The sequence below is a fragment of the Falco punctatus genome, assembly GCF_963210335.1.
Source record: "Falco punctatus genome assembly, chromosome: 6".
Taxonomy (NCBI): Eukaryota; Metazoa; Chordata; class Aves; order Falconiformes; family Falconidae; genus Falco; species Falco punctatus.
The window spans coordinates 45,580,593-45,593,882 of record NC_137585.1 but is presented as its reverse complement, the minus strand read 5'-3'; the positions used below and the strand labels follow the sequence as shown (position 1 = coordinate 45,593,882).

The 13,290-nt window shown below is 49.2% G+C and overlaps 1 protein-coding gene across 9 annotated transcripts in view; it reads left to right on the top strand.

The window, feature by feature from the left end:
* Positions 1-13,290, top strand: part of NTN4 (netrin 4) — a 68,833-nt gene that overhangs the window by 18,124 nt on the left and 37,419 nt on the right. For 4 of the 9 annotated variants that reach the window (XM_080392636.1, XM_080392637.1, XM_080392643.1 and 1 more), the window contains 3 exons: positions 879-986; positions 3,354-3,428; positions 3,538-4,067. In XM_080392636.1, the coding sequence (XP_080248762.1) occupies positions 879-986; positions 3,354-3,428; positions 3,538-4,067 (713 nt within the window). Of the gene's footprint in view, positions 1-2; positions 987-3,353; positions 3,429-3,537; positions 4,068-13,290 lie in introns of those variants that run through there. The other 5 variants (XM_080392641.1, XM_080392639.1, XM_080392640.1 and 2 more) reach the window with 4 other exon arrangements.

Sequence of the window (13,290 nt, the reverse complement as noted above, 5' to 3'; positions counted from 1 at the left end):
TACGGGGCCGTACGTGCGTGTGTACGCGTGTGTGTACATACACGTGCGTGCATGTATATCCGCGCGTGTGCACGCACACGGGTGTGTGCGGGTACATAGGCGCGCGCACGCATCGGGTGTCACACACGCGTGTACGCGCCGCATACGCACGCGTACGTCCGTGTGTGCACGTATCTGTACACACGCGCGTATGCATGTACCTACGCATATATGTCCGTGCGTGCCGTGTGTGCCCGTGTCCGTGCGTGCTGTGTGCGTAGGTGCGCGCGTACGCGCGTGGAAGGGCAGGAGCACGGGAACGGGCCGGGGCGGCGCCGCAGACAAAGAGGGGTCCGGGCGCGCGGCGCGGCGCGGGGCCGGGGGGGCGGCGGGGCCGGGCGGGCTCGGCCCGGGGGCTGCGCTCGGGGCAGCCGGGAGGCGACACGGGAGCGGGGCCCGGCCGCGGAGTGCCGCGGGGAGCGGCTGCGGGGGGCAGCCGCGGGACGCGGAGGGTGGGCGCTGCCCGCTCCGCAGGCGCTCCGGGGCGGCGGTGCCCGAGCCGTCGGGGCGCGGAGGCGGCAGGCGGGCCGGGCGGGGCAGGGCGAGGCGGGCAGGGTTTTCAAAGCCCCTTCCCGCAGCACAGACAGTTTGCGCTCAGATCTGCCCGCTGCGGGGTCCTGCCGCTCCGCGGCAGAGACAACTGAGCATAAACAGTTTGCATAACGCTTCCTCGGCTGGTTGCGAGCCGAGTGCCAGTTTTCTTCTTTGAAAAGAAAAAAACGAACCCAGATGGGAAATAAACATTTAATCAGGCACAAGATACAAATGAAACATCACAAGGCAAGTGTTGCTAAAATGCTTAAGCAGGAAGCATATGATTTTCCATGGATGTTTTACAGGTGAGTCATGGCATTCGCTTCGTGCTCTCGTTACTGAAGATCCCAGTCCGGTGGCATGTACAGTGTGTAGAATGGGAGTATTTAGTTGGGCAGACTCATTAAGCACAAGTAAGGAAAAGCACCTTTTCCTGGGCTGTAGCAGAGCAGTCATGAACTTGTGGCTGGTGGCGTGGAAATCTTTATGCTCTCATTTGTCCTTTTACTGAATTCCTGTGGCAGCCAGCATTACGCTAGAAAGCTGTCACTTTTCATAACATGCGGTACTCTGCATCTGTCAGGCAACTCTTTCCCATTCAAGTGAAAACAAACACCCTCTCAAAGGGGGTTTCCTCACCCCCCTTCCTGCCCCTGGGAGCCATGTCTGTGTGCCAGCGGCATTTCTCAAATCCTGCTGAAGCCAAGGTCCCTGGCCCCAGGTAAGAGAAGGACCCTCTGTGCCTGGCCTGAAGACAACTGCAGTCAGTGGCTGTGTGTGACCGGGGCTGGAGCATACCAGGAGCTGGGAGCAATTGAATACTCTCAGCTCCCAGAGTCTCACACGAAAATTTGGTAGCCAACCCCTCCTGGCTGGCCTCAGGAAGAGCTTTGCCCCCCACCCAGGGACAGCTACACTGAGCCCTGCCACCACCTGTCACCAGGGAACCCCCTGCTGAGCAGGTCCTCCACTGCCTCCCCCGGGGTGGCAATCAATGGTGTGCAAAAACCAAAAGGACCTGATGACCGCAAAAAATAATATTGACCTGTCTTGGGCTGCTGACAGGGCTCACTGTTCTTCTTACCTCTTCCCAAATCTGCTTTGCAACCCCGCAACTGACAGAACCGCAGTAAATGTTCATCTGCTTGTTTAGCGGCTAACTGCGCTGTGTTACACGTAGCCAAAGAATCCAGGAAAGCTGCCAAAGATATAAATTAGACCAACTTGTGGCAAGCCTAACTGATAATATGATAATAACACTTACTTACCTACCCCTCAGGAGAGCTGTGTAGGTTAGTTAATGTTTATACAACGCTTTGAAAAGGATGTTCAGGAGATGTAAGTGATATTACATTAATTTTACAGTCACGTTTGTTTACTTTTCTAGAGTAAACGTATTCTGCACAGTTAATGTAGATCATCTCAGGTGTGGTTTTACGAGGTCTCCATAAGAAGCTAACTTGACTGAGCATTTCTTGTTCACTAAAAATTTTGCAAGACTGTTTAGCTGGTGAAATCCAGAGGCTGGATTCAGAGGTGCTATGTAATGGGTGCATAGCAAGCAGTGGTCCACATCTGTTCTGAATAATCGGTACAGAAAACCTGTATAGACCTTTAGTGGTAGAAATATTTTCTTTACAGGGGGTTTCTTGAGGAGCAGAAGGAGTGGGGAATGCTGTCAGGCTCTGAAGGGTTAGCCTCTGCTAGTGTGTAATATAGCTTAATTGCAACTATGACACTGTAGACAAAAGCTGAATAAACTCCAAATAAAGGACTTATTGGATGCTAGACTGAAACGACCTTTGGACATAACAGAGGTGCCAAGAAGAAGCCAAAATAATTGGTGCACAAAGCTGACTATGTGTGATTGGCCAGGTGATAAAGGCGACATTATGTACCTCAGATGGTTTGGCCTGCCCACATCCAAGTCATCAAACCTTTATTTTTCTTTTTGTGTTAGACAATTATGGTCGATCAAATACAGCCTTGACCTACTGTTACATTTATTAATAAAGACGTGGAGAGCCCCTAATCAAACATTCCTGCACCAGGAGGGTTACATTGCAGATGGTTTCACACCAAACCCCATGGTGATTTTTTTTTTCTTTGACACTTTAACTGTGGATTTTTTAATCAACAAGGCTTCCAGAGAAACTTGAACAAAAACCACAGAGCCTCAGCTATGAGGCAGCTTGCCAGCATAATTTCGACGAAGGATTATTTATTTCCCGACACCCCCCCCCCTTACACACATCAGTGACAGCCTTCCCAAACTTCAGTGATGCTTCAATTCAACCATGACCTCGGCGGCAGCAGTTTGGGACTGTGGGGAGAACTGGCATAGGGATGAAGGGGTGGGAAAGGGGTAAAGGTTTGAGGTTATCAGTGTCAGGAGATACTCCTACCAGCTCTTGCACCCTGACACCCAATCTGCTGCATGGTGAGCTGGGGTGCAGCCATGCTGTGCCCCACAGCCGTCTCCTGGCCTCCCACCAGCATGCTGCCTTGGCTACCCCAGCGTTGCTGGCAGCCCGTCTTTCTTGTGCTTTTCTCCCCTTCCCCTGTACCACCTGGATCCCAATGAAGGCCTTGGAGCAAGGGTGGCACGGTCACAGTCACTGCCTGTGAAACCTCAGTGCTGCTCTGGGTCCCTCGGGGTGGGAGGGTGAGGTGGAGGCATCTGTCCTGCCTGCTGACTGCTCTGCTCTGCAACTCTTGGTAGGGATTTTCCCAAATGCAAGGAAGCCCTGAGGGTTTTTTGGTTTGTTTTGCTGTTGTAGACACACTGAGCTCCATGGAGGGGAGAGCTGAGCAGCGGTTCCACGCTGTCCCTCAGCCCCTCCGGGGCTTGGCAGGTACCGTCAGCATGTGGTCTTGGCAGGGGCAGTGTCCCTGAGAAGTGCGCCATGGGGCGTATCTGCTTCCGACAGCGTGGGGTGTCATCCCCTGCTCTCTGCCTTGCAGGTCTGGTCAGCGTGGTGGGAGCGGTCAGCCCCTGCGAAAAGGCCTGCAACCCTCGGATGGGCAACCTGGCACACGGGCGGGAGCTGCGGACGGAGACAGCCTGTGGGCGCCATGCCACCGAGCCCTTCTGCGCCTATGCCGAGGATGCCCAGCGCCGCTGCAAGCGTCCCACCTGCAGCCGGTGCAGCAGGGCCCACGCGGGGCTGGCCCACCCCCCCGCCGCCATGGCCGACTCCCCCTTCCGCCTGCCCCGCACCTGGTGGCAGGCGGCCCAGGACGCCCCCCGCGAGACCATCCGGCTGGACCTGGAAGCTGCCTTCTACTTCACTCACTTGATTGTGGTCTTCAAGTCGCCCAGGCCGGCCGCCATGGTGCTGGAGCGCTCCCAGGACTTCGGCGAGACGTGGAAGCCTTACAAATACTTTGCTGCTAACTGCTCGGCCACCTTCGGGCTGGAGGATGATGTGAGGCAGAGAGGAGCCATTTGCACTTCCAGATATTCAAGTCCCTTCCCGTGCACTGGAGGAGAGGTAGGTCTGCCTGGGTCGGGAAGAGAAAGTCCTTGCTCCAGCTCCCTTTCCTTCTGCAATCTCCACTCTGGCATTTACCCATCTTATTTTACTGCACTGTCATCCCTTGTCATCACATTTATTTTGATGAATTAGCACAATTGATTCCTAGGTAATGTAGGCACTGCCCTGCCCCTCACTTTGCTGAGCTCCTAATTCCTGTCTTTTCCAAAACCTCCTGTCCCCTCACCCAGTGAAACCCCACACACAACTGCAAATGAGGCAGATGATGCTGATTCCTCAGGAAAGCCAAAGGGAGCATTGCCCTTAATGGTCTTCTCAAGATCTTGCAGTCTTGTGGTTTTGGGGGGATGCAAATCAGTCTGATTTGGGCCAAAATGCAAGTATGTTAAGATTAATGGTCACCAGATTAATTTTTAATAATGACCGCCTTCACTGAGAAGTAACTGTGCAACCAGTCAAAACAGCTGCTGACCACATTGAGTTATGGTTCCCATAAACCAGAGTAGCCAGGTAATTAACAAGCTTAGACCTCATCTTTCTTTTTGTCTTTTTTTTTTTTTTTTATGCACACTTATTGTCATGTGAAAAGATCTTGAAAAAAAGAAGAAAGACATTACATTGCTAAGAGGAAAAATATATGTGAAAAAATGCAATTATTTTCAATATCAGAAACAGCAGATAGTGAGTCATGCATTTGGAGGTGCTAACAATAACACTGTTCCCTTTGGTGCCTAAGCCTGTCCTGCAGTGCTGGAGAACCTCCCCTGGGTGCCACAGCCGTGGGGTTGTCCTCCCTCCAGTGTCCCCACTCGTGGGGACATGTCCCCAAGTGACCAGCTCTGGACTTTTAGAGGCTGCTCCCTCTAGTGGCCTAATTTAATGAGCTTGTCTGAAAGTTTAATCAAACTTTAAAATTCCCCTCTAACATAACACAGAGCAGGGAGCAAATCTGATTATGAATCGGGGGTTCCGTTATATCATGGTAGTTTCTTCTGAGAACTGGTTTTGAGGTGCAAGCCCGGTCCTTGGAGACCAGCATTCATGTCTGAGAAAAATCACCTGTTCAGACCCCTTTGCAATCATTTGGGGTCACCTCTAGCCATGCTCTGGCTAGGAAGCCACCTTGCAGAAATACTGAAAGCTGTTTGCTCACCAAAGTGTGTCTCTTAGCTGCATTTCAGCTAGGAGAAGCTGCTCTGTGCTCTTGTCAGCTCTGAAACAAGGATCTCCAGACCTGCCAGACAGACCCAGGATAGTTATTTCATTAGCAAAAGGTTTAAGTCAGATGGTTGGTGACAGAACGTGCTATCTTCCTCTCTTCTCCTGCCTCCCTTTTCTTGTGCCCCCAAAAAGCTGCCTGAACTTCCTTTCACAGTGAAGCACTTAAAAGGGCTTGTGAGAAAGATGGAGAAAGACTTCTCAGCAGGGCCTGTTCTGACAGGACAAGAGATGACGGTTTTAAACTGAAATTGGTTTAGGCTGGATATAAGGAAGACTTTTTTTACTATGAGGGTGGTGAGACACAGGAACAGGTTGCGCAGAGAAGCTGTGGATGCCCCATCCCTGGAGTGTTCAGGGCCAGGCTGGATGGGGCTTTGAGCAAACTGATCTAGTGGGAGATGTCCTTGCCTATGGCAGGGGGTTGGACTAGGTGGTCTTTAAAGGTCCCTTCCAACCCAAACCATTCTGTGGTTCTGAACTGGGGCTCGCTACAAAGTGGGACCTAAAAAAGAAAGGCTGCATGTACCCCACTGGGAATTTTCCAGGCCCTCAGCACTACTGCCAGCCTCTGTGTCCCAACACCAACAACTATGCCAGCCTGTGACACAGGGCAGGGACTGAAATCTGTAGCTCTCAGGCCAGCCAGTGGGACATGTCTGGGGTACTCTGACTTGCATGCTCCTTTTTCAGCTTCCCCAGGGAGCGTTCTCAGGGACAGCAAATCCAGGGCATCACTCAGGGCAGTACTTGCTTCGTTTGTGCTGGGCCCCACATAGCTAGCACCCCAGTGCAGTTTTCAGTGTGGTCACCCCAGTCATGTACCTGCATACCAGGATGGGGGCTGCACCCAGCAAGAACCTGCGCAAATCCCAGCTTCGGGTTGGCTCCTCTACAGGTTGGTGCAATGCTGAGGGAGAATGATCAGCATCTTGTGTGTAGAAACCAATGCCTATCTCAAAAAGAAAAGGGATTTGTTGGTGTTTGATGCATCCGCAGTTGCATGCTGGAAAAACAGGGTATTTACCTAGCTTGCTCCTGTGGGATCTCTTCTTTTGGCATTGCTTTAGCCTGTGTTATTGCAAAGAAGCTATAAAAGTCAAGAGCATGTAATTATGCCGGGTTTTAAACAAATGTTGAGTCCAAGGCGCTGGAGCTTAGAGGATTTTATTTGAGTGGCACACTGCAGTTCCCTGCACTTAAACACCACTTTTTACCTGCAACGTAATAACAGCAGCTGTCTGGTGACCAGATGGCAAGCTGGATGCTTAGCAAATATGACATTTAATTTATTACAGGGAGCTACATTCCAGCAATTCTTGTAACTGCCAATAGCAACATGTATCTCACCTAAAGAAACATTGGAGTTTTGTGTTCTGTTTGGAGTTGTGTTGTGCTTTACTCCCACTTCTGGTAGCACTTTATTTCAGACACATGGAAACAGTAATTTCACTTGAAACGGTGGCTTCAAATATGCAGTCATCTGAAATGTCCAGGTCTGAAGGGCAGTACTTAATTGCAGTTCAGTTGCCAGGGTGTTTTTTTAAACCACAAACATAAATTCTGCAACTGCAACTGGACTACGTTTTAAACTTCGTAGAGTTTTTTAACTGAGATCTAACTACTGTAACTCGTGATTCAAACTTGTATCACACCATCTGTGTAGCACTTTCTTCCACTTCAAACATTTCAATGCCACATGTGCATTTCCTGGCACAGAATCAGGATTTTGCAGGACTGTGAGGTCTCTGGGTGCTGCTGGAAGCTGGGTGACTGCTGCCCATCCCCTTGGATGAGCAATTTGCCTCAGGGGAGGCCTCAGGAGATGTCGGCTCACCCTAAATGACACTGGAGCTTGGCACAGCCCTGTGTAGCTGGTTGGGCTGGTGGTTTCTGACTTTAGCCCCCTGCAAAGAGCAGGCAGTGCTGATCCGCCTGCATGTCTGCCGATGGTTACGGTGCCTGCGAGCCCTGTTTCAAGGCAGTAGCATGCAGAAGCCCATAGTACTCACTCAGGGGCTTACAGCCTCTTTTTAATAAATCACCTGTATTAATTTGGAGCAAAGCTGTATCCGCTCCAGTTTTCATTGAAAAGAAAGGTCAGGTTTTTTTCCATTTCTTCGGCCCTCGTTATCAGGAGTCATTCCTTAGATGCCTAGTTCAACTCCTGCGACAAAAATCCTCCCTCATCACAGTTTGCCATGATGTTGATCTTGAGAAGATTTATGATAGCACAGAAAGCACTGCCAGGCCTCTGGGTTCATTTCAAAGGTTCAGAGCTCAGGGCTGGTGGAGAAATCAGAGATGCTGAAATGGCTCTGGGAGATGCCTTTCATCTTTCTTCTGTAGTCGAGCAGCTCTGGGCTTCCCTTTGTGGTGGTGGGACTGGGGTGGTGGAGAGCATTGGGAGAGCAATCTGTGCTCAGAGGGTGGGACTGTGGCTGTGGTCACCCAAGCTGGATGCCACCACAGCAGTGGGAGCCAGAAGAGGTAATGTCACATGCTATGTGTGGCACTTGACAGGTCTACTGGTGGGTCGGGTCACCTAGAGAGGGACTTGGCAGGTCTCTGCTCTTCTTTGCTACCTATGACTGATGCTGCAAAACCACAAGGTGTGGGTATCCTCTGCTTTGGATGCATCTGAGTCTTTCACACAGAAGCAGGCATGAGCTGGAGGATCAACAGCTCAAGGGTGGGATTAGGAAGGAAAGGACAGAGGCTGAAGTCTGCATGGCACAGTACTGATGTCAGGAACACTACACTGATGCCCCAGGTTTGGCCTTAAAGGCTTTCTTCATGGAAGTAAGCATGAGTTCATGGGTCAGCTCAGAGACTTTGCAAAGCTGAGCCCCATGCCGGAGCAGCCTGGTTGTAATCTGGCCTCATGCAAAGAAGAATCACCACCACTTTCAGCAGCCAGGAAAGCAATGACTTCTCTGCAAGGATCCAAGAGCCAAACAAAACAATTGAGCCCCTCCTCAGCAGGGAACAGAGGAAAAGGGCAGATTGCCTCCTGCCCTGGCATCCCCCAGGCACTCACTGCATCCTGCTCAGAAATCCACCCACAGGCTGGCACTGCTTTCAGAAGCACTTGCTGTTCAACACCTAGGGCCAAGCTGTCCCCCATCATGGGGTCCGTCCAGTAGTATGGGTGAAGGAGAAGCAGGAAGGAGGAGGAAACCTCAATACAACCAACGCAGGTTTCCATCAAGCTTCAAGCATCTGCCAGTTTGAGGGGTCAGATTTGCAACACTGTGAAGGGGGCAAGAAACTCCTCCCCTATCAAGGAATAATTTCAGATCAGCTGCACGCAGAGGGGCCACTAAAGACTTTCCCCATGTTTAATTTAGTAAATTCATTTTTTTCACAGCAGCAGTTTATTTATCATAGGCAGAAACCTTTAAATGCTGGCCTTATGTCATCAGTGTTTTGACAGAAAGGCTAGGGCCAAATTTTAGCCTGGATTATACAAGTGTGCTACATATTCAGAGTATTTCCACAGTTTTACAGGGTGTAACCCTTCAGACACATTATTGCAAGGGAAATCAGAACTGGATTCACCAGCCAAACATAATCTGATCTAAGTAAACAAGATGCAGAAACAAACTTAGTTTCATGCTCAGACAGGAATGCCAATTTTATTAGTATGCATAAAAGGCTATCTTCCCTCCCATGGTTCAGATCATATTAATTTTTCTTCTTTTACACCCTAATCTTAAAATTATCCTCGGCCTGAGATCACTGTTAAGGGCTCATCAACAAGGGGCCCTCAGCAGATGTTAATTCTTTAACTGTGAGCGAGAGTGACTGTCCACTCTGCAATGCAATTATCTCATTCACTTTACATTCCCATCTGTGGTCAATTCAGATTAGCTCGCCTGAGTGTCCCCATTTAGACAAGCTCCAGGATAAAAGGACTTACTGAAGCAGAGTCTCCTTGACAAGATTTTAGTAAATTACTAACTTATTTGAGTGTTCATCTATTCAGAATACTGCTAATAAATCACTTGGAGACCTCAGCTATTGTTGCTCCTTGCTGCTAACAGGAGAGGCGTATTTGCAGTTTGACTATATTCCAGCAACAAATTCTAACGTGCTTTTAACTTTTGAAACATCACATACCACTGGTTTACTGTAGGGTGTGTGTCTTACTGAGCATTTTATTGATCTCTTGTGCCTTCTGTAGCAGAAAAACCTTCAAATGTTTTGCCATGCGCTGTTACTGCATGCAGCCTACCTCTGTTCCTTAAGGATTTGGACACCAGTCCTACTGATTCTACCTGAAATGAGCTGTGTAGAGAAGTAAATTGTGTCCTGCTACTCAAAACTTTGGCCCTGATACACAGTGAGAGGAACTGCAACACTTGCTGACACAAACAGGAGTTAAAGATGCTTGGTATTCTTTATTTTGGAGCCCTAATTTTGGGTTGTAGAAACACTCTGTTGCAGCCTAGAAGCTTTTACCCATTTTTTTGCCTGTCTTTTAGGCCTGAATAAGCTTGGGTTTTAAGCTTATCATTGTTGTCCTTAAATGAAGCTGCATCTTCAATGCTCTCATCTCATGGGTCATGAGAGATTTGAGTTGTCACTTGCAGGACTTGGGACTCCACAAAGAACCTGGGCAAATGCAAGAATAACCTCAAAGCAGCCTGGGACATCAGCCCATTACAAGGCTGCAAATGGCTTTTTTAATCATCCTGTGCCACTGATGTCTGCACAGACAGAAAACAAAGGCCCAATTTGATGAGAAGGAAAGAGGGATCCTGGCTGGTGTTCAGCAGTGCTCAGGACACGTGAGGACATGGGTAGGGAAATATGTTTTCACGTCCCATCTCTACACTTTGTAGACGTGCTTTTTGTAGGAAAAAAACCCCAACCTTTAACAGCATCTTCCTTATCATTCTGTCTTTGGAAAAGCAGGAATAGTTGGGCTCTGCACAGAAATGCCACGTGCAAAGGAGAGTCTGTTCAGCTAGGGGCCAGGGGTGATGGGGGTGATGGCCAGCCCAAGCCCAGCTCTTTGCATTATATCAGTGAGTTTAGCAAGACATGGGGGCATTATTTCATAAGCACAAGAATAATGATGATTTCTAGGGGAACAGGTAATGAGACAAAGTAAACAAAGTCAGGCTGCAGTCAACGAAATTATGTAGGAACGAGAAATCCCAGGCAGCGGCAGCTGCCTATTCAGTGCAGGGTGGCTGGGGAGGGTTTGTGAGAGTCAAGCAGGACGTGTGCCTGCCACCCAGCGTGGCACGGGGCTCCCTGCTCACGGCAGCAATCGCAGCGACAGCACATCAGCAGGATGCTGTCCCCCACCAGCTGACGGCTGTGGGGAGGTGTATCTCTTGGCTTGGCCCCCAAGCTTTCCCTCCTGGCAGGAAAGCCCGTCTTCCCAAGCCCTGCGTAGGGTTTCCACTGCCTTTAGCATAGCGGGCCAGAGGGTGGGAACCTTTAAATAAGGGGGCAGCAAAAAGAGGATTCAGGGAAAAAGGTGAAACCTGAACTTAGGTTTTACCTGTGCCTGGGAGGACAGGAGCTGAGAGCAGCTCTGGGTACACGTGGAGACAAACCTTTGGTCTCCAGGGAATTTTACCATAAAAGATACTTTCTCTCTAGAGTTCAGGCACCGTCAGGGCTGAGCGACACAACTGCTGTTTTCTGGGCACCGGCACTTGCTTTTTAAGCTTTCCATACATGGAGTACCAGCAATGAGACCGCCAGATCTCTGGGTCAGGTTGTGACACATACCTCCCCCTCTCTCATGGGCAGTCCTGGAGGAATGAGTTGTCCTTTTGCCAGACCTCCCAGGTGTTCTGCATCTCTGGAGCACCAGCATGGTCGAGGAGCGAGATGCTCCTCCAGCCTGCCCGGTGAGTGTCTGCATGATTCTCCCCATTGCAGCTAGTGCACAGGAAGGTCTCATTGTCTCCTTTTCTCTCTGGCGTTCCCAGTGCTTTTGGCACTTGGAGGTTGGCCCTCCGCTTGGCCAGCTCTTGAATTGCAGCCGCCTCTGGGATGGAGCACAGCCAGTGTTTAACAGTGCGTATCGGCAGTCCCCCGTTTAGAACGGCAAGTTTCTAACAACTGCGGATCAGGGCTTCTGGATCGGCCTCCAATTATGGCTAAAACAAATTATTCCTCGGAGGGAGCTTGACCAGTCTGTGAAAAGGGGTATATTGTAGGCTGCCAACAGCAGGAGGGAATGGGTCCCAGGGCTGCAGGAGACCCTTTCCAAACTTCTTATGTAGGAAGTGAAGAGCACTGTACCCACATGAAACGAGGAATTTGGGTAGGCAGAATTTAATTCTCTAAACTGGCATCTGGCCTCGTTAGCAGGGCTATTGCTTCCCTTGAGAAAAGTGCCACAGGATTTTAGCAGTGCAGCCAGAGTCTCTCTTCAGGCACTGCACCCCACTGCTTCATTTCACAGTTCATTTTTGTCATGGAGAGAGGACTGGCTCACTTATTCAGCTCCAGTTCACTGGCTGGAAAGTGGAGCTGCCATGTTTCTCTTTGGGAATCCTGGATACAACTGGTTACAGGGGAAGCGTGTAACCTAAAGCAGTGAATTGACACATCTCAGAAGTTTTGGATCAAAAGCTCATGGGGACTTAATCTGAGATTAATCATCACACACAATGGGCGTTGGCATGAGATATCCGGTCTACCACTGTTCAAAATCCTACGCAAATTGAAGTCCTCAAATTCTCCCTGGGCAACATTTCCAGGAAGAAAAGAAGTTAATGTCCAAAAACAAACTTACTAGACACATGCCATGACTCTCTGTCACCAGTCTCCCCACAGCATCCCTCATTGCTGTGGTCAAAATCTATAGCCATGAGTTGAAAGATGGGTGCCATTTCTCATGACCTTTTTGACAGTGCATATTTGCATGTATTTCAGACAGGTGTTCTTTTTCCTAAAATTAAGCGTAGGTCACGGTAACTGGATGGTTTAAGCAGCCGGTTCTATAGACACAAAGCCTTTTCATTATAGAGAAGAGCAACTGAAAAAGATTCATGAAATCAGGTTACTCTGAGGCTGAAAGAAATCCCCTTGATCCTTAGTACTATTGCAGTTACTGAAACACTAACCTGCTGCTTTGCAGGCTTTTGCAGTGGTGCGTTGCACTCAGAAGCTGTTGAAGGGGTTATTCTGCAGTTCTGGGGAGTGAGCCAGCTTTTCTCACAGCCCTGCCTGTGAACAAACAAGTCCAGTTCTTTGTTTGGCTCTTTGGAGGTAGCTCCAGGTTTTCTTGGTCTTCCATATGCACAACAGGTACTGCTGGCAGGCCAAGGCCGAGAACATAAATCTTTGTGGGGATAGGGAAAGGAGGGGAATTGCTGGAGGGAAGAGTATTTAAATACCATCTTTCTTACTGGCGGGTCAAAGACTTTTTCATATGATCAACTGAAATATGCTGTTTCATTTTCCTATGCAGGATAGTGCAGCTTGGAAACGGTGATTCTGAAGCTGAGGAAAAAGCAAAAATTATTTTCCTTGATAGTGCATAGCTGATGATATCATGCATCTGGAGGGTTTTGTGAGCCAAGAAACTGAGTGTTTCTATCTGATGAGTGAAAGTAGTGATTAGGCAAAATAAACCCATTGTGGAATAAACTGTCAATTCTTGGAGAAGCACTGTTAACTGGAGGTGAAAAAATCCAAACCTTTTGAGCTGTTTTGAGCTGTTTTGAGCTGGAGAGAGATTTTTCTGGTAAGACTGTTACTTCTGTGATCATTGTCTGCATGAAGACAGGTGTGACCTAGCAGTGTTTCATTTTTGTCTAAGGAGATTGTGTGGCAGGGTGTTGAAGGGAAGAGAAGATGACTCTCATCTGATTGATTATTGCTAGAGATGTCAAGGATCATGGAGAAATCCCAAGGTGCTTGCTTAGCTCTCCTTGTGCCTTTTACAGCCCCACACCAGCCAGCTGCTGCACCTGAGTAGGAGCTCTTTCCATACAGCTTCTCACTTTTGAGAATGGCAGAAGAATGC